The sequence below is a fragment of the Genypterus blacodes genome, unplaced genomic scaffold (assembly GCF_046128005.1).
Source record: "Genypterus blacodes isolate CSIRO-AG114 ecotype Tasmania unplaced genomic scaffold, CSIRO-AGI_Gbla_v1 ptg000039l_1, whole genome shotgun sequence".
NCBI lineage: Eukaryota > Metazoa > Chordata > Actinopteri > Ophidiiformes > Ophidiidae > Genypterus > Genypterus blacodes.
Window position 1 is genome coordinate 1,484,255 of NW_027466852.1, and position 26,265 is coordinate 1,510,519.

General features: G+C 43.7%; 1 protein-coding gene across 2 annotated transcripts; it reads right to left on the reverse strand.

Annotated features, from left to right (window-relative positions):
- Positions 1-6,933: 6,933 nt before the first annotated feature.
- pou4f2 (POU class 4 homeobox 2) lies at positions 6,934-8,395 on the reverse strand. 2 transcript variants are annotated; one of them, XM_076148098.1, is made up of 3 exons: positions 8,310-8,389; positions 8,179-8,222; positions 6,934-7,895 (listed from the first exon to the last, which is right to left on the reverse strand). In XM_076148098.1, the coding sequence occupies exons 1-3, from the start codon at positions 8,387-8,389 to the stop codon at positions 6,934-6,936; spliced, it is 1,086 nt and encodes a 361-aa protein (XP_076004213.1). The 2 variants fall into 2 exon arrangements, with proteins under 2 accessions (XP_076004213.1, XP_076004212.1); XM_076148097.1 differs by having other exon boundaries at positions 6,934-7,866; positions 8,183-8,395.
- Between the last annotated feature and the right edge of the window lie 17,870 nt (positions 8,396-26,265).

Consider the following 26,265-nt stretch of genomic DNA (forward strand, 5'->3'; position numbering starts at 1 on the left):
TTTTCAGATCAAAGTCTTGCACGGTCAGAAGAGAATTGTTTTCCAGATAATAAGCCTAGCTCCGATGTTTCAGAGACTATCGTTAGCAAATGTTTAATTGTGTTCTCATCAGCTGACAGATTTGCCTGAATTTATTTGCTGTTTACAGTTTCAACAGCAAAGTGGAGCATTTTTACCCTTTGATTTCCAACTATATGCAAAGCAAACACAATGCATACATGTATACAGCAGACTGCTCGTAGGCCTAATCCCTGTCTGGGCAATGTCAACGCAAAAAGAAAACTTTTAAATGTCCCTTCCCACCGAATTTTATGAAATAGCATCAGGAGCAGGCACAGCAGTCTTTAATGAGCTCTCAACTTTAAAGACTTGAAGGATATTAACAAGCTGCTTGACAAATGGTGCTTAGAAGCACATTAAAGACGCAGCTAATGGTGCGCATAATGACGGCTAATTTTCGATCAGATATAAATTAGAGCCCCCAACAGTTATTTGCCTTAAGGACTTTATGTAAATGATCCTGTTCTGTATAAACTGAAAACTGGGAGAGGGGGAGAGAGAGAGAGAGAGAGAGAGAGAGAGAGAGAGAGAGACCTGCACTCCTTGTGGATATGATTAATAGATCTGCAACAGAGCACGGCTGTCAAAGCCCAATGAACACACATCCAGTGAACAGCTCTACCACCTTCTCATTAAGAACCAATCTCTACAAGGCCTACAACTTACTTATTCGGAACACCAAAACAGCTCCTGAGAAGGAGGAAGTCTTAGAGAAGGATGCAGAGGAAGATCAGGTGAATGGGATTGGAAGAAGAAGAGGAAGAAGAAGAGGACGTGAGGTTCATAAATGTTCACGCCCATCTGATGTCATTAAGTATTTGATAGCTGAAGGCACTTTGATGCCATCAGTTTGCACGTAAGGCCGTAATACATAACTGGATGAACACATAGTGTGGCTGAATGAATAGAATTAACACATCTGTTTAATAGCTTGTGCGTTCAAACACATTATAAATTTGAACTGTGGCATTCTAATGTCAAAGATACATCTCTGTGTCCATGGAAACTATACAGCACTAATCATTCAGAGGGAATAACATCCTATATGTGACACTTTCGACAAAAACTTACACAAGAAGTATGTGAAGAGTGAGGACTATCCTCTGTATAATGTGATATACTGTGTAAAATGTGACAATCTGTGGTGATATGTGGGGTTAAATGTTACATAAAACATTAGTGAGTGTTTTAGTTAATTAGTTAAAGGAAATCAAATTTCAGCTGAACGTGTTTCTGTGTCACCATTACGTCTCACTGTTGCTTCTTGTAGCATTTAGCTGTACAGTAATACGGACACTGGATGTTGTTTGGCGCTTTTAATTAAAGAATGTAAACGTGAGAAATGTATCCTCAATAAACTAATTTTGGAAACAAAGTGTGTCTACATATAAGAAATAAATTTAGGTTCCCACTACATCTTTCATTTAATTTCTTCCCATCACTTGACACATTAGCGTTAGCTGTACAGGCTAATAGGCCAATGTGCATAGAGCCAAAGCCTGCGCGCCTCTAGCGGCCAGTGAAAATATTGCAGTCAAATCTGTCATTTCTTTTCGGTATATTTTTTTCTATTTTTAAATATTGTTCTTTGGGTTTGTTTGGTTTTACTGCTAGGACTTCTTTTTTTCACAAATTTACGAAATCAAATCAACAGCTTCTACAGGACAGAAAACATCTTTATCTACATTATGTTTACATTAATAATAACAACACTGTATAAGAGACTTAAATTGCATTGCAAACATATAAATCTGGTTTTGCTTGTTAATCGGCATTTTGGAGGAGTAAATAGGGAGAGAGTCTGATGTCAGAGGTGATGTGATGTGGCCTCTCCCGTCCTCCTCCTATGCCCTGAGGCCCGGGGCATTTTTTTCTGTTATTAAACCCATGATGCGGTCGAGTGATTTTTAAATTAACAAGGACTATTTCTTCGGTTTTTTAGAGAAAATTCTGAATTTTTTTTTTTTGGGGGGGGGGGGGTTAAATACAGTCTCGTCTGTCATGATGAACAGGCCACAAAAACGCGCTGTTGCAGTAAAACGTGTATCCGTGTAATACTGCAGTATAGTTGCTCTGTACGTTTTATTTCCTCGATGTACTAAACCCCCGTTATACCGAATGGCACAACTCAAAATAAAGCCCATGTGTTCAGATACATTTACTGCATAAATATTGAATGAAGAGACGCGCTCTGAGAGAGAGAGAGAGAGAGAGAGAGAGAGAGAGAGAGAGAGAGAGAGAGAGAGAGAGACTCGTTCTCCTCAGATTGGAGGTTAGAGAGTAGTGAGCTTTTTCGGGGGTAAAGATTTTTAAGATTTTTCCACTTTGACTCTCTGATATTCACAACAAATACAACATATATATACTGTCACCTGTTTTAATGTCACCATCATACCAACGCTCTCGTAATGTTTGCAGGGGAAACTCGATTTCGAAAATCAAAAATATATATATAAAACATTAAAATGATTTCAAATAAAAGTATACAGGCCATGTATAAAGTCTCTGCGTGGCATCTGAGACTGCGCGTGTGTGATTGAGAGAGAGAGAGAGAGAGAGAGAGAGAGAGAGAGAGAGAGAGAGAGAGAGAGAGAGAGAGAGATGAAGCTGTTCCATTGGCAGATACAGTGGCTCTCGCTCTTCCTCATGCCACCCTAGATCAAAAACTATCCCACCACCAGCCAATGCAGCCCCATCGATTAGTTTCTGGAAAACACTTAACAAACTAATGACTATTGATGGCTGATTAATATTGCATCAACAACAACTGATTGGCGACAATATCAAATGGCGATTGCCGCTGTGTTTCCCCACAACAAGCTCACAATTTCGCAAGCCAGCCAGCCAGTCAGCCACAGTGTCAATTTTTGGGGCGTTTATTTCGCAGCAGAAATGATAAATAAAAGCTCCGGGTTCGTCTAATTCTCGGCGCAGCGGCGTGTTTGAAGGCAGACACTTGGCGTAAATGTACAGTTAAAATATTCTCTCCTCTCGGGTCCCCAGGCGGAGCTCCGACGGTCCCTGGCTTCATTAAAATTTCATCCGCATCCCTGTGAAAGGGCTGCAAATGTTCAGGAGGGGGAGAGAGAGAGAGAGAGAGAGAGAGTGAGGGGAAAATAAAACAGAGCGCGTAATTATAACAAAAGGAAGAGGCGCTGCCCTTTTTTTTGTAACGCAGAGCTCCCATAGCGCGCGTGTGTGTGAGAGAGAGTCTGTGTGTGTGTGTGAGAGAGACTGGTGTGTATGCTTCAAGGTAAACTGTTTGCTTCACGTATTTACTACAAAAAAAGAGAAGAAAAGACAAACACATATTCGATCCCATTCGTCGTGGCGAGGCCGCGTGTGTGTGTGTGTGTGTGTATGCGTGTGTGTCCTTTTTTTCCAGTGACGTTCACGCTATGGATTGGCTGTCAAAGAATCTGGATCGATTTCTTCCAATATGTGGGAGTGAAGGCAAGGCAGCAGCAGCCTGTGTGTGCGTGCGTGTGTGTGTGTAGCTGCGAGTCTTTCCGTCTTGTCTCGCTGCATAAAGTTAATTTCAATTCCCGATGAGACACTCACACACTCACACACCCTCACACACACACACACGCGCGCAGCCCTCCCCTGACCAGCGGTAATTAACAGGGATGGCTAATGACGTGCTTAACTCGCTCCTCATAATTATCTGCTTTTCATAATTCGATGTGTAATTTAATAATTCGCTCTTATTAACGTATTAAGTGAATGGCTCATTTAGGAGGGATTAGAAGCGCTCACCAGGAGCATCTTTTAATTGATGAAACATCACCGCTGTCTCATTAATATAAGAGTCGTTTTGATACCGTTAATTTGTCACGAGGATCGCGGTGGAGGACGTGGTTGAGGACAAGCATGCAGGTCTCTAACGTGCACGCGTGTACGGCGGGTGTGTGTTTGTGTGTGTGTGTGGGGGGGGGGGGGGGGGGGGGGGGGGGGGGGGTGTGTGCGTGTGTCAGATCAAGTACTAACAGTTCGCCACTAAACACGGTGAACTCTGGTGAAATGCGTCTGACGTCATAGCAACGCTTGCTTTTTTTCTTTTTTTTTGGTTATGAAAATGCAACTACACCTGACACAGCAATTTCTTATAGAAGGATATAATAAGTAATAAAAAACACATTTTAAAAGCGAAGTTAAAGGGAAAACATTGAAAACATTTAATTATTGGTTAAATATGATTTTCTCAGCGTAAACAACGGAACCATTTCTTACAAATGCAGCAAAATCAAACCCAACCAGCTGTAAAAGTATTTGCTGAACATGTCTGGTACTTTTCCTCTTGTAGTTATTGTTGCTAATGCTCGTGTGTGAGTGAGTGTGAAAACAGTCACACACTCCCCTTGTTCGTCTGTAAACAGGAAGTCCAGACATGCTAATGAGCCGCTCAGGTAACTGTCCATGGTGCTGAAATGACATTCACTTTCCATATACTGGCCATAACTTCCAACCAAGGTGTGCTCTTTCAAAGCTAGTGCCCGCATGACGGAAGGGTGTTTGAGGTGTGTGTGTGTGTGTGTGTGTGTGTGTGTGTGTGTGTGTGTGTGTGTGTGTGTGTGTGTGTGTGTGTGTGTGTGTGTGTGTGTGTGTGTGTGTGTTTAAATAGAGACGGGCACTTTGGCAGGAGAGCTGTTTTTCTGGCGGGCTGACATCTGGCAAGTCTGCGCTCCAGGGACCCATCCAGCTCTCCACAGACGCCCTGATTAGACTCTAATAGAATATTAGCATTTGCTCTCAGGTAAGGCAACAGAGAGCCGCATAAGCTGGCAGCAAGTCATCTGAAATACCACGTGTGTGTCTCCAGCATTGATGGGACGGACCGACAGGGAACCTGAAAGGCCCAGTATGATGCGCTGCACTGGGGGCCTGAGCGGAGCGGTGCGTCACACGCGTCTATACTGTGACAGGAAACACGCAACTTACATCACTCACATCACTTACATTTTAATTTCCAACACTCGCCTTATATTACTAAGACCTCTACACAACGATAGAACCGACTGAACACGTGTCTTGCTCATGGGCACTGTGGCAGGACACAATTAAGATCGAAACCTGGACATTTCCAATCACGTGAATGTCGTTTTAAACCAGTCAGTAGACGGTTCAGAATTAGATTTTTTTAAATAATTATTTTGTCGAACGAGGCTAAAAACACCAGAAAACATATTTTGAAAGCAGTGCAGCCCAAAGCTAAACCGTTTCCCTCCTCCTCATCAATAAATAAATAGATAAATACATGAAATAATAATATGTCTGAGTGATGCAGAATTATGCATATTATGCAAATAGTCATGGAAAACGCCCGATTAAATGTTAAAATTTGTTCTTTAATGAAACACATATTGCAGTTCAATAATTAAATAACTTAAATTACATGGATGATATAAATTAATAGAATTATTTAACCAGGAACCAAAAGCAACATACATTACAGAAATAAGTTACCTCAGCTAAAACAGCAATACAGCAAAAACCTGTACGGATATATTTATGTGCATCGACTCATGGATCAAATGAAATATTTACATAGTACACGTATACTTCCATGAAGCTGTTCTTTTTCTCTTCAAGAAAACATTACTTAAGGTGATTTTTAACAAGCAACGACTTCATAATGATGCGCGTATATTTATACAAATAAATAGCAGAAAACATAGATAAAATAATTTAAAAAGAGAATCTCATATATATCTCGATTGTACCTCTCAAACGTCAGAAATCCTAAATGGAAATTGGTGCTTGCGTTTCACAGTCGCAGACGCTTCACTTGCTGTCAGAATTTGATTTTCTCCAGCAAAAAAACGAGGAGGAGGAGGAGGAGGAGGAGGGGAGGGGGGGAATCCCAATAAATATATAATGAAGTAAACATGACCTCACTCAATAAATAGTTCATAAGATGCCGGCCCACGCTGGATTGTAAACTTATTGCAGCCGGCAAAAAAATCATATTTTGACTCGGAAATCCTTTGAAATCCTTCCAGCTGTGTCACTATTTAGACATTTGCTCCTATTCGGGCCTGATAAACAGCCACACACCTGCGTCCAAACCCCCGGGTCCTCTTGAAAATAGCTCCCTGAATCTTCAACTTTTAATTACACATGTTAACAAAATAAGTGATAAATTACTTACACATTTAGACACAAAATGGAGTGTGTGAGATGTAAATAGTTAATTTTACACAGGGTTATTTGGCAGTAATCTAATATTAGCTTTCAATGTGTCGTCCTATATGTGTTCCCCCTCGTGGACCCTGAATCATGTCAGACTGCATCGTCATGAACTCGGAGGGAAAACGTAGCTTATCCTATAAGCCACAAAAATATATAAACACCAATAATCACCAACCAAGTGCTTTGCTGCGTGTAAATAACAAAAGAAATGTCTACCAGGGTGTTTGTGACGCAGGACTGACGCAAACTACAGTCCTCATCTGAAACGATTCGTCATAAATAAACGTTGGTGATTAAAGCACAAGAGTCCTGTAAGTCAAACCACGTTGGCATTTGTGTGTATGTGTGTGTGTGTGTGTGTGTGTGTGTGTGTGTGTATGTGTACGTGTGTGTAACATAGAAGTAAGTGTGGAAACATTTGGTCTTACTTGCTCTGTCACACGGTGCTTTACTTCACTCCAGCACATCATCTCCCACCTCAGCGAGCAAAAGACGCGACATGTTGGGGCTGTTTTTGGAGTTATTTCAGTCATTTTCAATGTTAGGAATTTTTCGAAGTTCAAAGCACAAAGTCATCGATGATTGAAAAAAGTGTGAGATAAGAAATATGATACAAATCGTCTCTAAACTGTTCCAAGTCTTTTTTGTTTGTGTGGACATGTTTGGCTGTAAAGCGCTTCTTCAGACGCATGCGGAGTATTTCATTCGTTTCTGTTTCTGCCTCTGGTTGCAGAACCAGACCCGCACCACGTTCTTTTTCAGGTCCAGCTTTTCCGCGATTGCTGCGATTTTCTCCGAGGAGGGACGCGGCTGAATGGCAAAATAGGCCTCCAGTGATCTCTTCTCCGGTGCGGCTATCGACGTGCGCTTCCGCTTCTTCTCTGCGCCGTTGAACAACTCGGGTTTATTAAGTTTCTCCCTGTGCGATTTCTCGGCTTCTTCTAGCCACGCTTGCAGGATGGGCTTCAACGCGATCATGTTGTTGTGCGACAGCGTGAGGGACTCGAATCGGCAGATGGTGCTCTGGCTGAGGGAGCCCACCCCCGGAATCTTCAGGCTGGCTAACGCTGACCCTACATCCGCCTGGGTCACCCCGAGTTTGATGCGTCTCTGCTTAAACCTCTCTGCGAAGGCTTCCAAGTCCCTCGGATCGGCGTCGACGTCGTTCATGCCCATGTGCGTTTGCAACCCGTGGGCATGAGCCATGTTGATCGCCGCCTGGTGCATGTGGTTCATGCCCGCCATGTGGGCAGGGTGCGCAGGCGTGGAAACCACCGAGCCATCCGGGCCTGCCATGGCTCCTAGTGCCAGTCCCGGGGTGATGTGATCCAGCAGGTCCCCCTCCAGCGCCTGGTGAGGCTGGTGGTGGTGGTGATGGTGGTGGTGATGGTGGTGGCCAGACAAGGCGGACGAATGGGAGATAGGCACCGATGAGGAGGAGGCAGACGACGAGGTGCAGGGGAGAGTGTTCATGGTGTGGTAGGTTGCGTCCGGCTTGAAGGGGCTGTGGTGAGGAGGGTGGTGGTGGCTCTTGGTCTGCGAGACTATATCCACCGCCGCTAGAGCTTCAGCCCGGGCCAACAAACTCTCATCCAAGCCTCCGAATATATTGCTCTGGAATTGCAAATAGAATGCACACATAACTGTCAACAGGGAATTCTCCCTCCACGCCTCGGTTTAAAACATTTCCAGACTGTGAAAAAAAGAAATCCTAAAAAAGGAGCACACAAAACAAGACACATGCAACATCCCAGGTCATAAAAATTAATACGAAAGGCAAAGCCGACTGAATACTTAAGTTGGGCAGAGGAAGAAAAAAAATATGGAGGTGTTGGATGATTTGCTGTGCAGACATGAAAAAAACATCAAGCAAAAAAAAAAGTGGGCTGTCAAAATGTGCCTTTAAGCGTTGATTATGCAGAATACGTACCGGTGGGGTTGGGAGACAGGCTCGGCGCATCGCCTCCGAGCTGCCGCCGCCGCTGCTGCTGATGATGCTGTTGCTGTGTCGGGAGGACGAGCAGGACGACGGCACGTTGGAAGTCAGCGTGGAGGACGATGAGGAATGCAGTGAGTACTTGTGCTCGGGTAGGCTGTGGGCCATGGCGAACGGCTGCTTGCTGTTCAGAGACATCATCATCATATTTGCTGGCGTCCGAGCTTCGGCAAGTTCCTTTTAATAAGTTAAGACTCCGCCTCCTCGGCCGGGGAGTTGAGGTCCAATTGCTTTGGCGGGGATGTCAGGTCGCCGCCGTCTCGCCCGCCGCGGAGGTGAAGTGGAGCTGAGACGCGGAGAACGCGATCGTCCAGGAAGCAGAGCCAAGTTCTCACGTGTGTCTGCGGTGGTGATAGCGGAGGTATGGCGGCGTAGCGTCTGATTCGCACCGACCAGCCCTGCACACAGAGCCTCGCCTCGCCTCGCCTCGCCCCCGGTGCTCTCGCTCTCTCTCTCGCTCTCTCTCTCGCTCTCTCCTTCTCTCTCTCTCGCCCTCGCTCTCCCTCTTTCTCGCCTGCGTGGATTAACAAACTAATAACACTTCTGTTTTACCTCCTTCAACTCTGTCCGGCTTACACGCATAGAACCGATTTTTTTTCTGTGGATTCAGAAAAAAAATATTTTTGTTATGGAGAAAAAAAAAGTTTCTTTCCGTCTCTTAGGATTTCCAAAATATCGCAAGTTTAAAACTGTTGCAGCTTTTCTGTTGCGAGTTTTTTTTGGCTGAAGTTTCCGTCTCGAAATGACTCGAACTGTGGCGGTGACAGACTCTGAACCTCTACGACTATGTTGAATGCTGCGGGGACTCGAACTGCCTCTGCTCTGAGGCGAAGGGCAGACTGAGTCTCTCCCCGCCTCCCACTCTCTCTCTCTCTCTCTCTCTCTCTCGCCCTCCCTCTCTCCCCCCCTCTCTTCCCCCCTCCCTCGCTCTCTCTCGCCCTCTGACACACTATCCCCCCTCTCTCCCCGCCTCTCTCTCTCTCTCTCTCTCTCTCTCTCTCTCTCTCTCTCTCTCTCTCTCTCTCTACCTGAAACACCCTTTCATGATTTATTATTCTTCATTAGCCACACCATCACCGCCGCCGCCGCTGGGGACTCTGCGCATGGGCAGTGTGCGACAAGGCATTTATTTCCAATGATTGTGCCCCTCTGCTCACCTACATCTCCACATCTTCCCAAGTTTGGGGGACTGTTTCAATTCAGATTTTTTTTTTTAACCCGAAAATATTTCTTTAATCGCATAGAAAACAAAAAGGCAGAATTGACCTCACCGCAGCTGGATCGCGGAGTGAATCCAGGACCGTGGACAGCTCCTCTTCCTCGCTTTTGGGACAAAACAAATCAAAAGCAGTGTCGTGAGTGTTAATAATAATAATGAACGTTATTTTATTATGAAACAAACATGTGAAACGCGGATGGTATAACATTTAATCTTTATTTAAATACGTTTAGGAAATACTTGCTATTTTGTTCTATAGTGAAAATAATTAATCAATATTACACATAGATATTTTCTTGATTTATTCCATTTTAAATGCAAAACGTTACTTTGTGAATGATAGTTTTAAAAACGTAGATTGATCATATATTTAGCAGTATTTAATTCTATATTGATGTACTTGTCACACCAGGCAATTATCTTATCTCTATGCTAATTAAACCATATAATCGGTAACGTAATTAAAGCATTTAATCACATTGAAATTAACAAGAGCAAAGGGTGTCTCATTGTTTAAGGTGGTCATACCCCTGTGCTGCAGAAGCGATATGGGAAAACTGGGAAACAATTACACTTCTAGTGTATTAATGTCATATTTTTCTTTTTCTTCTCAACAGGGCGATGTGTGGACACGAACACACACACACACACACACACACACACACACACACACACACACGCATGCACACACACGCACACACACGCACGCACACGCACACACACACACACACACACACACACACACACACACACACACACACACACACACACACACACACACACACACACATTAAGATATGACATTTCCAGCAGATATTACGTAATAATCAGTGTCCTTTTTGTTATCACCCATCTTAAAACGTGTCACTTCTGACAGTGAAAGTGTGAGAGCTTCCATGTGCTGATGGACACCGCGTCTGTTCAGCTCCTGCTCCGGTTCTTCCCTTCTTTTGTTTTTGTTTGGGTTTTTTTTTTAAGCACACGGACATGAAATAATCCAATAGTCCCCTCGGCTGCGACACACACATACACACAGCAGACGCAGCAGCCCGTTGGCGTTGCTTCACAGCACTTTGGCGTCGCAGGAGTACCGCCCAGCTGCAGGAAGACTCGCCTCCCCCAGCGGGACAAGCAGCGCCGGAGCCATCAGGAGACAAGAGATCAGGCTCAGGAGACATCAAGGAGCAATCAGTGTCTGCTCACATATACCGACAGAGTGATTTATGATGAAACTTTAAAGAAATCATTTATATTTCACCACCTCTAAATCGGTGGTATGAAATTTTCATCGACAATGAAACACACACAAAAAGTATATCTGAACTCAAATAAATCAGCCGGGCTGCTCCTAAGCAATTGGCTTTGATGTGCATTTTTTTTTACTACTGCGTGTTCACTTATATACTTAAAAGCAGCATGTAAGTATTTAGCAGAGTGACGTGAGAAACAGGAAGCACGTTTTACTGACATCTAGTGCCAAAGGTCTCATGAAGCGTTTGTGTTATTGTTGTGATGTAAAGAAGAACACAAAAATACACGAATTTGCCCTAAAGTAAATTAAATGTAACTCATGCAAAATGTTGAATTGAAGAAACTCTAATCCAGTGTATACAATGCATTCAAACTGTAAAGAATTGCTTAATGTTTAAAACATATTTTAAATAAGTGAATGTGTGAGTTTCGGCCTTTAATCTTGCACTCTTTGGCTTTGGCTGATTTTGTCATATATTTAGTTTTATTGTATAATCAGGTAAATGCCCTTAAATGTGCATCATCACATTGATGGTCTAATTGGAGGAAAATGTCCCAATCATAAACAAAGAGGCGTCTCTGGAAGGTGCACTCACGCCTCAGAGCTATCAGTGGGATTCCACACAAAAAGGCTTCTATCACTTCAAGGAGCTTTACTACATATAAATAAACCTGCACTGTCTAAAAATAAAAGTAACGCCAAAGTAAAATAGAGGGAGCACATGCAGCAGGGCTTGATACAGCTCAGGTGACTTGTTTGCTTTTTGCTTTTTTCCCCCCCTTCGCTCTCCTACTTGCATCCGAATCAAGGAGTGCTGCTGAGGTGTCTGTGTGCTTTACACAAAGACACACTCTCCTCAGTCTCCCTCAGGAGCTCTCCACGTTAACAATCCCAATTACACCGAGACCACCAGAGACAGCTGTTTTTATTACAGAACCGCTCCTTTGTGCCGCCAACAAGGTAGCTGCTCTGCTGCAAGACTGAACACAGAGATAAAGCTGCACTGAGAGACAGGGGGAGAGGGAGAGAGGAAGAGAGGAGTGGAGTGTGGAGTGGAGAGGATGAAGTCTCTTGGCTGCTCACAGTGGTGATGCCTTTATTCACAGCTTCCCCCTCCCTTTTCTGATCTGGTAGAGCTCTTTACATGTCGGAGCAGAAGGTCAATGCTTGTTGGGAGACGGCCTACAAAGAGATCAGGATCTAACTCAAGGCAACAGCAAATCACACAAAGAGAGGATGCTTCACCCACTAACAGCAGCGCTTTATTTATTCATCTGCTCTACCTGGGAAATGTGACAGGTTCCACCAGGACGAGTGCGGCTTTAATGTGTTGTTTAAATGCACACACACCAAAAGAGAGAAGGCTTCAGGATTTACTGAATGTCACACAGTGTCACAGTCTCAGCGGGAACAAGTGACTCACCATTTGAGATAATGAAAGAGATTTCAAAAAATACTGAGAGAGAATCTGTGATGCTCTTTTATTTGATCACTGCATGGGGATAAACATAGCATCAACCTTTCTGAGAATATCCTAATTAACAATGTACAGCCTGCCATGACATGTAATCACAACTGTTTCTCCTATAACACGCCAATAAGTGAAATAAGTGGACAGCTTGTGTCAACGTAGATTATGATGGACAATCAATGAGCAAGAACAATGAATCATAATTATATATGTTCCATGTCTTCCGTTTCACTTTATTAACACAGTCTGGTCGTGTTAATACCTGTAGCAAAAGCTGACACATTGCCCCATGCTGTCCCGATCAGTGTGTGATCTAAATGTAAACACATGTAAACAAAACTGTTGAATCTACCGCAAAAATCCTAATGTTTTTAGATACAGGCTAGATGTATAGATGATATGAACAGTAGGAAACAAGGCTTATGTTCACCATTCAGACAATCGCTCCCCTTGTGACCATAAGGCCTCGCATTTATTAACCGGTGTAATAAAGTTAATAAAAAGTGGATCTGATCTATTGCCGGCCGCTGAACATAAAGGGTGAAGTCTCCATAGTTACCTTTACAGGCACTATGAACCCCTGACACCATGGTTACCAACAACAAAGCTCACCAACCCATCCCAACTGGTTTAGTTGTGCAGCAAACCTCAGGCCATGACTGATTAGAGGCCCTGAGAGTGAAGTGTGCCATGAGGTCAGCAAAACAAATAACACCAACAATTTCCCTATTTGGCACAGGATGCCTTCCTTTGGGGGGAGGCATTAGATTCTGGCCCAGTCCTGCCCAGAGGCCGCGGGGCAGCAGATGATAAGGTCAAGCCTCATAATGATGTCACATACCTTTAGGTACCTCAGATCAATATCGAGAGAGGCGCGCTGTACCTGACAGCCGGTCAAATAATGCCTGACTGGCAAAGAGAGAAAGAGAAAGGGACGGTCTCTTCTGATAAAATGAGATCTTCTCACACACAGCTTATGGCAAGGATCATATTGGTGGAATCCTTTGTGATCTCTGAAGCGCTCTGGTCTTTTGAAAGCAAAGCCTCTGACATCTTTCAACCACATTTGGGTCATTTTACTGTTGAAATTTGCGCGATGGAAGCGAGGTGGTTTGAGATTCGACCATGTTGTGAACTGGGTATCACTGTAAACTGCATGCATTTTGATGTCACAGTGATACACAATTCTATAGGATAACATTAGATATGACTGACATTTCCTTTGAGCAAACCTGACCTTGTGACAATGAATGTGATGGTAAGGAAGGAAGCATTCGAGGAGGAGCACTTCACAGCACGCGACTATAAAGAATGTGTACGTCAAGCGTGATACAAGTGATTAATGTGGGAGGATGATAGCGGAATTCTGTCCGACCTGGATGAACATTTCTGCTCGCTCTCTCATTAGTATGACTGTCCCATGTGGTAATATATTGCTTGTCACCGGCTTGTCTAATGGTTGATGCTAATTGACCTCCTTTCCCCCTTTCTTCTGCACAAATGAAAAGATTTCCTCCGTCCTGTGATGGAGCATGTCACAATCTGATCCGACAAATTAAAAAGGTCTCTGCTGTCACGCTGTCACCGTTCCGAGCCCTTACCTCATCAGCTATAATGATCGTTTTTCCTCATGGAAACCGTGGCAGCGCGCCGCCAAAACACAATGCTTAAGCAACACACTGCGGCAGTAACACTCTGCGTGTGTGTGTGTGTGTGTGTGTGTGTGTGTGTGTGTGTCCAACCTGTGTTATTTATTTCTTTTGCCACTGTTTATATTTAACTGTCTTAAAAGTTGCACATGTCAAACAGCTGATGTTTTGTTTTTACATTTTATTGAATCAGAACTTACAATTTTCGACCTAGCAACATAAGTAGTTCATATTTTAGGTTCTAATTTTTACATTTTACACATAAGTATAAAGTAAACCTGATATGACCGACACAATAAAAGTTCTCACAACAAGTATGTTATGATAGACATGTTTGATTTGATACTGTAACCATGTGAATGCCACAATGAAAAGCACACACTTACACACACACACGCACGCGCATGCACACACACACACACACACACAAACACGCACACGCACACGCACACACACGCGCGCACACACACACACACACACACACACACACACACACACACACACACACACACACACTCTGAATATGAAAGCAGCACAAGTACTCGACCACTGCACATAATTGGATGAAGAGGGATGATGATGCTCATTAACAGCAATCAGCTGCCCGATCTGTGGCCCAAACAGAAATTGACTGTGGCACTTTACCTGCTGACTTTGTGTGTATAACTTTATAATTTATGCGCTGTACCCGTACTATTGACAAAAACGCAGCGCCGTGATCAAAGCAAGTCATTCAGGAGGTTGGACAGGGCCACGAAGACAGGGCCTGTAACACTAATGATCTTCAAACGCTCGCCGATTTCACTGGGAGCTGTGTGCAACTCCCCAGCAAGTCCCCCCGTCCTCCCCCTGGAGGTAATTGTGCCTGGCTGGTTAGGTGACAGGTGTCAAGTGGCCCCTCCTCAACCTATTCATCATGCTAAGCAGAGAGGAAAATCCGATCTCATCCCCTTTCTCTCTCTCACTCTCCCTCTGTGTGTGTCTCTTTCTTGTAACCCCATATAATCACTTGGTCATTAACTCAGTCATCGGGGTTACTGAGCACATAATTCACACATTAGGTAAGTTGTTTCCTGAATCAGATAAGCAATCAGGTCTCACGCCACCACTTGTTTGCAGTGTGTGTGTGTGTGTGTGTGTGTGTGTGTGTAGGAGAAGAGAGAGTTAGCGTGACAAAGCTTTTGGATACACAGTGGATAGCGTAATTTTGTACAGCGGGATGCTGATAATTCATACTCTGCCAAGCTGCCTTTGAAGCTCCAGTCCTCTTTGGGCCTGTGCAGAATATCTGGCATGAGGTGAGTGAGTAACTGAGTGAACATGTACAGCAGAGCCCAACAGCGCCGGGCTACCACAGAGCCACTGGCAAACAGGTTATCACACTGCCCAAGAGCTGTGTAACCCAGTGACCACACTGAGCTGTGGCGTTAAAATTCAGCCTATGTTGAGTGATAGGGAGGTAGTGAGTGTGTGTGTCTGTGTTTGTGTGTGAGAGAGAAAGAGAGGGAGAGAGAGAGAGAGAGAGGGAAAGAGAGAGACCACACCCTCACCATGCCCGCCTGTCTAAGCAGAATCCCACAGGGACCTGCCATACACACGCTCTCTCTCTCTCACACGCCCGAGTCATTAATTCCTGCTTTGCATCTCCACACCATGTAATATTTATGGGTCACCGCAGCTTTGTATTCACAAATGGAAACGCCAAGAGAAAAAAGGGGGGAAGACACGATACCTCAATCAATCCTGTGAATAAGCTTCAGATTGTCACATCATGGCTTCTTTTTAACCAGAAGCCAGTGCTTAGGCAGCATTCTTTCCTTTGACCTCTAAACAAGTGTTTTGGGTGACAGCATTTGACATGCAACCCTTGAGATGGAGTCATTTTCCACTCCTTCAGAGTTTAAAAAAGCTCAATAAAGAGGTATTATGAATGTGAAAATGGCCCCGCTGCGAAATCTGAAGAACAGCAAAACTGCATTAGTCAGTGAAAAAGACTGCAGGTTGAATATTTCTGTTGTATGACACAAACCACTCTACATATTTACAGCTATTCACATTCTCCACAGTAATCAAGGGAAGTCTTTGGTGCGTTTCCTCCTTCTTCGTCTGACAGATCATAATTGGGGCCCTTTTTTCCCTTCCTAAGATGCTGCCTGAAACCTGTGATGCAACAGTGGGAGCCATACCCTCACTGCCTTTCAAATCAACAGTGGTGTCAAAACAGAGCCCTGAGGAACCCCCAATAGAGCCTGGCTCACCAGACCCCTGTAGAGATTTGAGGACCACTTTGGAACTCTAATCCACTCAAAATGTGCTGATAATTTTCCTTGCCAGGACACTCTCTGCCTGGTGTCACACGAGCGTCCTCCCGGGAGCAGATCAGCCAATGATAACAAAGTAGCCAGATGTCTGGAGCTGGCAGAGTCCCAGAAGCCAGACAGCGGCACGCAGCAGCATCCGCTGTGGGCCACAGATCAAAGATACCTGAGAATTACTTATGGGCACAAAATATGTGTTGCTTACTCTACAGTTCCCATTAATAACAATCTGGGAGAATTTGTATTTCTAATTAACTCTTTTCTTTCGGCATACAAAGTGCTGTAGGTTGTCTTAGGCGGCAGCAGCAATTTTTTGCAGCAACTGCGAGTCTTCAACAGGAAGTCGGATGCAGCAGTGTGTGTGAAGGAGCCTCATCAGCTTTTAAATGCAGTTCTGAGGCTTAGAACACCCTCTGACTCGCCTCAACAAATAAACAAACAGAGCGAGAGTCAGCGTATTCAGATTTAATCATTCTGCACGGTGTCTCTCAGCCCTTGATGCGTACCTCGAAAGCGTTGACATTTACCTGATTCAACTCATTTGGAATCTAAACATGATTAAGATTTGAATCATAATAAATGGGTTATATATTATTTTGGAAATTTGTCCGAATACTGTGCTGCTACTCCAATACAGAAGAATACACAGGTGATGTGATGTTTCTTTTATGAATTTCAGTCTCTTTGCATCCAAGCAGCTGATTTATTCTTTCTACGCGATGTCAAATCTCGGATTGTATTTCACGCTGGTTGTTTGTGTGAGTCAAACGGACATTAAGCAGCGTTGCATTCCTTTGTTGTTTTTTCCTGCAGGGCTTAAACTTCTTTATAGCTCTGCATTTATTCCATCTTATGTTTAATACACAAATATTTAGAGTGAACCCCTGACTTTATACTGAGAACAATAGTCGGGCACTGTGCCTTCTTTCATCTTTATGGGGGGGAAGAGGTGTGTTCCATCTTGCACATATTTGTGCATATCTTGTCAGGCAGGCTAATTTGTAATGCACTTAAAAGACATTGTTCAATGGATATGCATCGTATGCAATGTGTGTGTACACTGTACAGTATTAATAATTAAGCACAGAAAGTGTTGCTTCATGTCCTTACTTGATGGAGAGCCATCATCACCCTACCCCTTCCCCCAATTATGTATATTACCTTTGCTGGCGCATGATTCATGCAAATTTTCTTTAGCATTGCTCTTGTGGATGTTATCTGAGTCTCTCAGAGCCTGCAGTGAAATCTGCCCCTCATCACATCTTTGAAATGACCTTTTTTCTTTTTTATCTGTTATTTTACTGCAGCTTCCACTGTTTGAAGTGCACAGATGAACACAAAAAGAGAATTTTCTATCATTGTTTGGTTGGCTTGGAGAGGAGATGTGTAATTCTTCTCTGTTTTTGTGTTTCTGAGCTATTCACATTTACATCTATATCCATCTGTCATGCACATACAAACTTTACATGATCTCATCTGTCATTCCTCATCAGATCTAAACTATAGTGTGCTGATGTTTGTCATCAATTGAATAAAGGTATTTGTCATTTTGTTGATATTACACTTGTCTGACTGAAATTAATTTAGCACAAATGCATCCATTCCATGAACCTCTCCTGGCTGCAGTAAAATAACTTGTTTATTTTCTTTTTTAGCTTCAAAATGTAACTTTAAAAATGAAGCAAAACTGTTTAAGCCAGATCCTTTCTCACAGCCCCGCTCATCACTCCTAAAACAGCCGCTCACTCTCGTCCACCCCGGCCCGACCGTTATTAATGTGCACTGAATAATTTAACAGGGTAAAATTACCATGTTCTTTTGAAAAAGATTTTTGCCTACACAATTAAAGAGCATTATAGTGATTTTTAGCTGAAGAATTATGACTGTTTCCCCTCTCTCTCTCTCTCTCTCTCTCTCTCTCTCTCTCTCCCTCTCTCTCTGCTTTCCTTGTTATCAGCTGCTTACGAGCAGTGCTGGGAGAGGGCCTGCTTCTCTCTGCCTCCGTCTGACTGCAAAGAGAGGTTGTGCTCCTGCTCTGACCCTTACCAGTGATGAGCACCTAATGGATAATGGATGAACTAGTATGTGTTTAACTTCCACTGAGAAGGCTCCATAATGGTGTGCGGGTCCAGCTAAACATGGGGCTACATCTGGGTTGTATAAAGTCCAGGCTCAGTCTGTCTGGCTTGAAATCGCTGCTTTTTCCAAATACGGCTGCTTGTGCTGAACATTAGAGTGTTCACAATATTTTGTTTTACGCTCCAATAGTAATACCTTGTTTAGTTAGAAATTTCAGGCTTACAGTACAATATAATATTGCTGTTATACAACATCAACATCAGCAGAGGCATTGGCCAGGCCTTCACTCCTATTCCATACGGACAACTGTCCACATCTCAACCACAGGCCAACAATTGGCAGTAATTGGCATGTTGCCTGGGCTGTCCTGCGAGAGATCTGAGGGTGCGCGCGGCCACGGACAGGCTGCCCTTTCCACCAATTAGAGAGCTGTCTCCTCATGGGGGCGGGGGCTGGGGGAGGCCTACCTCACTGCTACCTTGTCTCTTGATCAAAATGATTTGTGGAGATCCCTTTCTCATCTGCGCCTCTCTTCCTCCTTTCCCTGCCTCTCTCTCTCTCTCTCGCGCGTGCCACTCAGATGCTGCCGCTACTACTACTGTGTGTGTGAACTGCTAGTGAGAGTCTTCAGTCAAGGGGCAACCAGCCAGCGACTGACAGGCCTACAGCAGCAGTCAGTGGGACACTCACTTTAGAGGTGCTCTGACAGTCCCACTGAGCCAGACACACACACACCCCCGCCCCCTCCTGCTGGTTTCCTAATACATTACTTACTGACTCTCTTCTCTCTGTGAACTTTGCTTCTTTTTCACCACTGGATGTGATGCTGAATTGCATTTGGCATAAGCTGAAGTTTTTTATGAATAGCTGAACTTGAGACTTTTCTTGTTGGGGGTGCGTCGCCTTTTTTTAGTTGTTGTTGTGTCTCCCAGGCATAAGCATGGCTGCGTGCTTTTATCAAGACGGCTTTGACGCAATGATAGCGAGTGTCCCGTGTGGTTAGGAATGTGCAGGCCACACAAGGTACCATGGGACCCCAGTGCAAAGGATCACAGGCCTCAGTGCACGCTGTTAACGCTCCCCAGTTTATGCCACAGGGAAGGATGCTGGAACCAGCACCCAACCCCCTTATTCTCCCCTCTCTTGTCCTCAAAGCCTCCATCTCTCCGCGTTTCACTTCAGTAAATACGAGAAGGCGAGGAGATGCTTCCTACACTCAGAAATATGTGTCAGGCTACTGGGTTATGTTGTGTTGCAGTGTGATGCAGAAGGCAGCAAAGCAAGTTCACAGAGAGAGGGAAAGAAAGAAACATCCTTACTTATTCTCTTTAATCCATCATGAGATATTTAGAAGTAGGCTGAGTTACATTTCACATTACCCAACACTTAGACGTATTGTGAGCACATAACAATATCAGTATTTACCCACCATATTTCATATACAGGAGAAATAACTGTACCTTGTGTGTTCTCTTTTTCAGACAACAATTAGCACAGGTAAGGCCTTGCCACTGCCACAGGTTGACAGGCTCACGGCAAAGCAGCTTTATTTTTCTGCAAGGACGTTCATGAGGGGGGGTCTGCCTAATATGCTGTCTGGCCCCGGGGCCTATGGGAGTGTGGTTGGATTATTATGTTAATGCGTGTGCCTCCTGCCCTCTCCACGGTCCCAGCTGGCCTCCCTGTCGTTAGGAAGTGCTTTGCTCTGACAGAGGAGTAATATGCTCAGTGATTGAGGGGCCAAGAGATCGAGCTCTATAAGAGAGGGGCCACCACTGATAAGCATATGATAAAAGTGCCATTGTGTGTGAATGCCTCGGAGACATGGAGAGATGACTTAGCAATTCCTATGGATTTCAGTGGGAGAGTGAATATGTATAAGGGGTGTGTGGTCCTTTTGTGTGGCTGAATTTAATTGCCCATAGCATTATATCTCATACTTTGTATTTCATTGTAGCTTTATTGCATCGACTCTTTAATTATGTGCCTATGACGCATTTACCTGTACGTATAATGGCTAAACAAGCAAAGCGGTGATGCCTTTAATCATCCTGTGCGAATCAGTGAGCAACTACGTGAATATTTTGTTTAATTTAATTCCAAATGTATATAAAATTAAATGAAGGTTGTCTGAGAAAGCTTTCAATGGAAAACTCAGATGAAGCTCAGTGATCAGCTTCAGCAGGTGTCTGAGTGTCATGTTGGCGTAATGGACTTGCCCTAATATTAATTGAGGAAGATGAGTTGGTTAAGTCAGTGTGACTCCATCAAAAAGAAATGATGACACTGTTCTGCCAGATGGCATTACCCTGCAGATCCATGTCACACACTCTCATTTAATCACGTTGACACTAAAGTTAAAAGAGAGGAAACTAAAAGAGAAAAATTCTGAGCTGGGATTCTGCACATAATTGTGTAAATATGTCAGCCAAACAGAAGAAGATCTCTCCCTTTAAACTGTTGTCTTTTTCATCTTGCCTCCTCAGAAGCACACGGATAGCTAAGTATTTGCCTTTTCGGGCCTATTCACAAAGTGCGCCGAGTGTTTGTGTTTTGTAAGGGTTTGTTTTGTTTGCTTTTTAATCAAGTTCAATTTCCTCTCCATGGGTATGACTTGTTTCCACACCCCTTTTTTCATGTCTGCCCGGATTTCAATGTGTCTTCTTTGCTGAGGAGTCTTCACTGTTATTGTTTGTTCCTTTTTTACGGGGCTGTAACGTTGAGGAAGGGCATCAGCGGATAATTGGTGGGTAAATAACTTTGTGTGACTAAACGTCAGAGTGAGGCTGGTTGTAACATGAGGAGGCTGATGTGTTCCTGTTGAGTGAGAGACAAAGAGGAGAGACAAAGGGAGAATGTGGAGGTCCTTATAGCTGTTTTGTTTACTGTATTTCTCCCAGATCATCAAACATAAAAGCTCCCCGTTCAGTGAGATCTTACTGACTAGATCTCTTCAACTATTAAATTGTATTATTCTGTAAAAGTCTTCCATTCACAATGCTCGCTCCCTACCAAGAGTCTGACTATTTAGACCTTGTTCCTTTTTACATTTACATAAAAGGCAAATGTAAGTGGAGAAAAAAACAGAGGAGAGAGCAAGGTGCATTTGAGTTTGATTGCATTTTACACTTTGTTTGCCCATTTTCTGACTTTGGCACCATTTCTTCTTTCGCAAATGCAACAAATAGAAAAATTGTACCTGGTAAAAGTCAAATTCTCTGTTGAAATCAAGAGATCACGCTCGAGCAGTACCATGTCTTTACTCTGGACGATTCACATGGCCCGCTGAGGTGCAGGTGGTTGATTGTCCTCTCACTTACATCCTTTCAGATCCATCCGGGGCTCTCTGGTTGTCATGTAAATGTCATTTTTATGAACTGGCGACTTTTCACTCAAATTTTGTCATAGCGCTACAGGCTCACTTTGATTGTTTCCCTCTCCTTTGTTGTTTGTTAAAGGCCTCGAGATTTTGGCAGCAATTGTCTTTACAAACTCAAAGCCGTGTTAAATACCGCCCTAGCCTGGCTAATGAGGGGAGCCTTCAAAAAACACGGCGAGATGATGCTGTCAAATGGGTGACATAAAAACGCTGCACGTAATCCCCCTGTGCAGACCCCGGGTGTAAATATGCCAGCTCCACCATTTTCACAGCGTTTACTCCCAGTTCAAACAATCATGTCCCGCATCTCCACTGAAAAGACAATGACAGCTCTGCACTATTCTCCTTCAGAATCCTGAGCTGGCTGCGTCCAATGAAACGGCTCTGATATGGGTGCGATGCGTCTCTTCTCCTTTGTTTCTGTGAAATAATACCTGCACCTTTTAGATTTTGAGGTGAAGGTGTACAGAAATGGGGTGGGATTCTTCAATGTATATTTCGTCATTTTGAGCCCTGGATTCATGACAGTTTGTTTGCGTGTATATATATTTGTCTGCAGTTTTTAATAGATATTATTTAAAAAAGGGAAAATATTAAATTATTTCATTTTGTCTTGTAATGTCATTTGGTCTGAAATTGTTTTTGCAACTAAAACTGAACACTGGAAACATTATTCACATGAAATATTCAAACAAAGGCCATCAGCTCAATTAAAAATTCTGCATGCATATCAATTTCTGCTCAGACTTTTATACTACACACATATTTGCTCGCTTGCTATTTTACTGCCCTCCTCGATGTGACCCATGCATGATCCTCATCCGTTGTCTGTCCCTGCCTATTTTGACTGCTCGTCACGTAGCAATCCATACCGTGGCTTCTCATTTGCAGGCTCCGTGTTTTGTGTGGTCTCTCTTTTGCTTCCCATGGATCTCTCTGCAGGGAGCCAAGTCGGCAGACGTGTGTGACTGATGTTTTGGGGGTGTCTCATGAGCTATTGCTTTCCTCACCAGTGTTCAGTGACGTCACTCAGCCAAACCTTGTCTTGTCCTCCTACGTAGATACAGATGTGTCAAATTCAGTGGGGAGAAATGCATCGTCAACCAAGAATTTCCTTAACCTTCGAGCAATAATTATCCAAATCACAGCGTCTTTCCAGTCAGGTCTCTCAGAAACATTGTTAAATATATTTGTACAACTTTGACTTTGACTTTGCCAACTTCCAGATCAAAATATCCATGACTCCAACCAAGTAGACTATTCACCTTAAGACCATGTTGAGTTTTCTTCTAGTTTTACTGTGTACCTGAAAACTTTTCCACAGAACTTTCCTGGATGTCAGTGTTCACTCCCGGTCTACCTCTGCACCTTTGATAATCCTGCCCAAACTCCTTAAATTCACCAGAGAATTGTTAAGAATTCTTGAAAAACTCTTCTCTGGCAGTAGTTGTGTTACTGCCCACTTGATGAAGTGGGCAAGGCTGGAAGGTTGGAGAGGCTGTATGTCCGATCACGGCGCAGGCCATTAAAGATGAAGCACCGGTATGTGGTCAGAGGTAGAGTGGAAACCGAGCCAAGTGTGAGGACAGTGGGCACTCACAACACCCGCCCTCATAGCATCACAAACCAGGCCGACACTTCCCCCAGTAATGAGCAGGGGCTCAGACTATGAGGTCAATTATTCATACCCAGTCAGCTGGGAGGGAGCGAGAGAAAGCACGCGTGAGAGAGAGAGAGAGAGGAGGATGGAGCGGAAGCCCCATCCCATCCTACAGTTCCGGGCTCCACCATGATTTTTGTTGCAGCGCTGCCTCTTTCCACACAACTGAGTGCAAGCCCAAGTCTTGTCAGGACGGATTGTAACTTTAAAAGGCATACATGAGTGGCCACTCACTCCAGCGGCCATCCTGCTGCACTTGCCCCTTGGCTACTCAGACATTCTCTAGACTCACAATTATTGTGTGCCTTGAAAGGACAGACACCGGTCATCAATATACTACAGCTGTTTCCAATTATGCATACAGTATGGTAGATCATGTCAGGTCAGTTATCAAAGAGAATTACTCAATCCGAGGAGCCTCAATGTGAGATGACGCATGCTTGGGCTATGCGTGGATTAGGTTGCTGAATTAGCATTGTAGATTCTTCTGTGGGTGTAGTGTGTGGGGGAAATAATTGGAGAGGTCAAACGCAAAGGAAAACGCATCCTCATTGTCAAGAGCAGGGACTAACACAGGTGATTGTAATGACAGTATTCATGTTTTTGCAACCGGCAAATTAGCATATAAACACTGATAATGTGGCAAAAAAGAATCAAACCTACTGAAACGCTTCCCTTCTCCTCTATTTAAGGCCGGGTTGATGGAGATACTCATGGGAATGGGAATGACTCCTCCTTTCAAGGCCGTTTTACTGTGGCAGAAATTTCCCTGCCTCCACGTTTAGTGGCCATGTCTCTGACGTCAGGGTAATCCGTTTAGGTGACAGATTGCTGAGCTTTTCATTCACAAGTTGCATATCAGTCTGCATTTTAATACTTCACGACCACAGGGGGAAGAACAAATCTAGTTCTTACATATAGACAATATGCACGGCTGATCAGTGTGTGCATGCATTTTTCTGGATGTTTACATGCAATCTTAAATGTATCTTCAGTGGCAGTGGTTTTATATAACATCAAAGTGAAATGATTTTAGAGCTAAAGAATAATTATCAACACAGTTTCTCACTTTACATTTGAATCAAATAAAATCTTCCACCGATAATAAACGTTGCACTACACCTCTGTGTAAAAATGGGGGTCCCTTGCAACCTAATCTCCTTTTTTTATCCCTCCTTTCACACTGGAAGGCATGTGGGGTACATTCTGCTTTGAGCGTCTGTGACTAGTGAGAGAAATCTATCAAAAACATATAATGGCCCCATCAAGATGCACCGTGAAGTAAAAACACATGGTAAGAAGATTCCCCCTCTTTATTAGCTGTCATCATTCCCATGAATATATGTCCAAATAAATGGATAGTAATAACCACATAGGGAGCAAATGTGTCCCCGATGAAGACTTGGGAATGGGAGGTGGAGGGGAGGTGCGAAAATTGCTTGCTTGCACGTGTGTGTCTGTGTGTGTGTGTTTGAGAGACACAGAGAAGACAAGAAGAGAAAGAGAGAAAGGCGGGGGGTTCATGGATGAAAAATCATCACCGGTCCAAATGCAGATATTGTGGTGGCCTCACACTCTTGCCATTGTCACCCTCCATTCGTCACTGTCCGCGAGCCTGCCTCTCATTAAGTGCCCCGCTCCGGCGACAACTTAATTTCCTTAAGAGGACCAGACACCTGATTCAATTGTGCGCCCATTACAGATTTGTTTTCCCCGTCTCGGCCTCGCTGAGACCACATGGCTCTGAACAGAAATACACTCCCACTATATTAAATGTTGTGGACATAATTCGCAGACATATGATTCATGTCTGCCTCCAGGTATCCATCCTTCACAATGCCCCTTAGCTGGAACCGATGCAGCTGCCTGGGACAACTCTGGTCACAAGCACATTTGTCGATAACATCATCCTTTTATTTGGCTTTTATTTTAAATATCCTCAGAAAAACCCACTGAGATTGTAAGAGTTAATCTCAGTTTTTCTCCCTTCGCAATGTGAGGCCTCAAATTAAAAACGGCATGGTAGTTTAAAATAATAGTCTGTGTTTATCCCAAAGGTTTTAAAGTATTAAAATTACCAACTGTGTTTTGAATATTCAAGTCAGTTGTGGCACTGGCATTTTGAACAAGATCGTTTTTCTAACCAGATTATTAACCATGACCCGTATAATGACCTTCAACTATTCAAAAACAGTGCAGCAATGTTCCCATATAATTGTTCCTGATGTCTTTGACGATCACACAATGCAAGATGCTTTTATCTGCACAGGTGAGTGTTCTAATGTCCACTGGGTGTCTCGCCTACACCTGTCAGTCAAACGGTCGCCATTGGAGATTGATTGTTGCTGTAATTTTTCTGCCACGGCTTTTATCTTCAAGGTGTCAGCATGTTTGATACCAAACACTCACCCAAAAGCACAATAGCTTGTGTACTTTTTTTGTGTACTATTTGTTATCCTTTGTGTAGTTGTTTGAGTCTCCCAATAGTACATTTTTTCCTCACACACAAGCCGTCTCACACACACTTTCACTGCAACAGAACTGCAGGTAGGGTAGGGTGACGTCTACTACAGCAGCTACAACTGAGCTTGTTGCTAACTCTTAATGCTAACACTACTTGCCAGCGTTAGCATGCTACAGATGTTAGCCCATTACCTCAGTATGGACAAGGAATGATACGTCTCCACAGAATGGGACTTCTACATAACAGCTACAAATACTTCTTTATGCTAACACTACTAGCACTTAATGTTAATGCTGCTTGCCAGGGTTAGCATGCTTGTTGTATTGTGGCGACTGCATATTGTTGCATATTATAGTTTCCTGACCTGGCAACACATTTTTTCATCAGCATTTCGTTCCGACTGTTGCTTTGCAGTTTATTAACAACATCAACAGCACATGCAGTCAATTTCCTGCTGTATTCTATTATTCCTCAGCTATTTTAATCTTCTTTTTTTTCCATCTGGTCCAGTCGAGCTCAGCAGCGG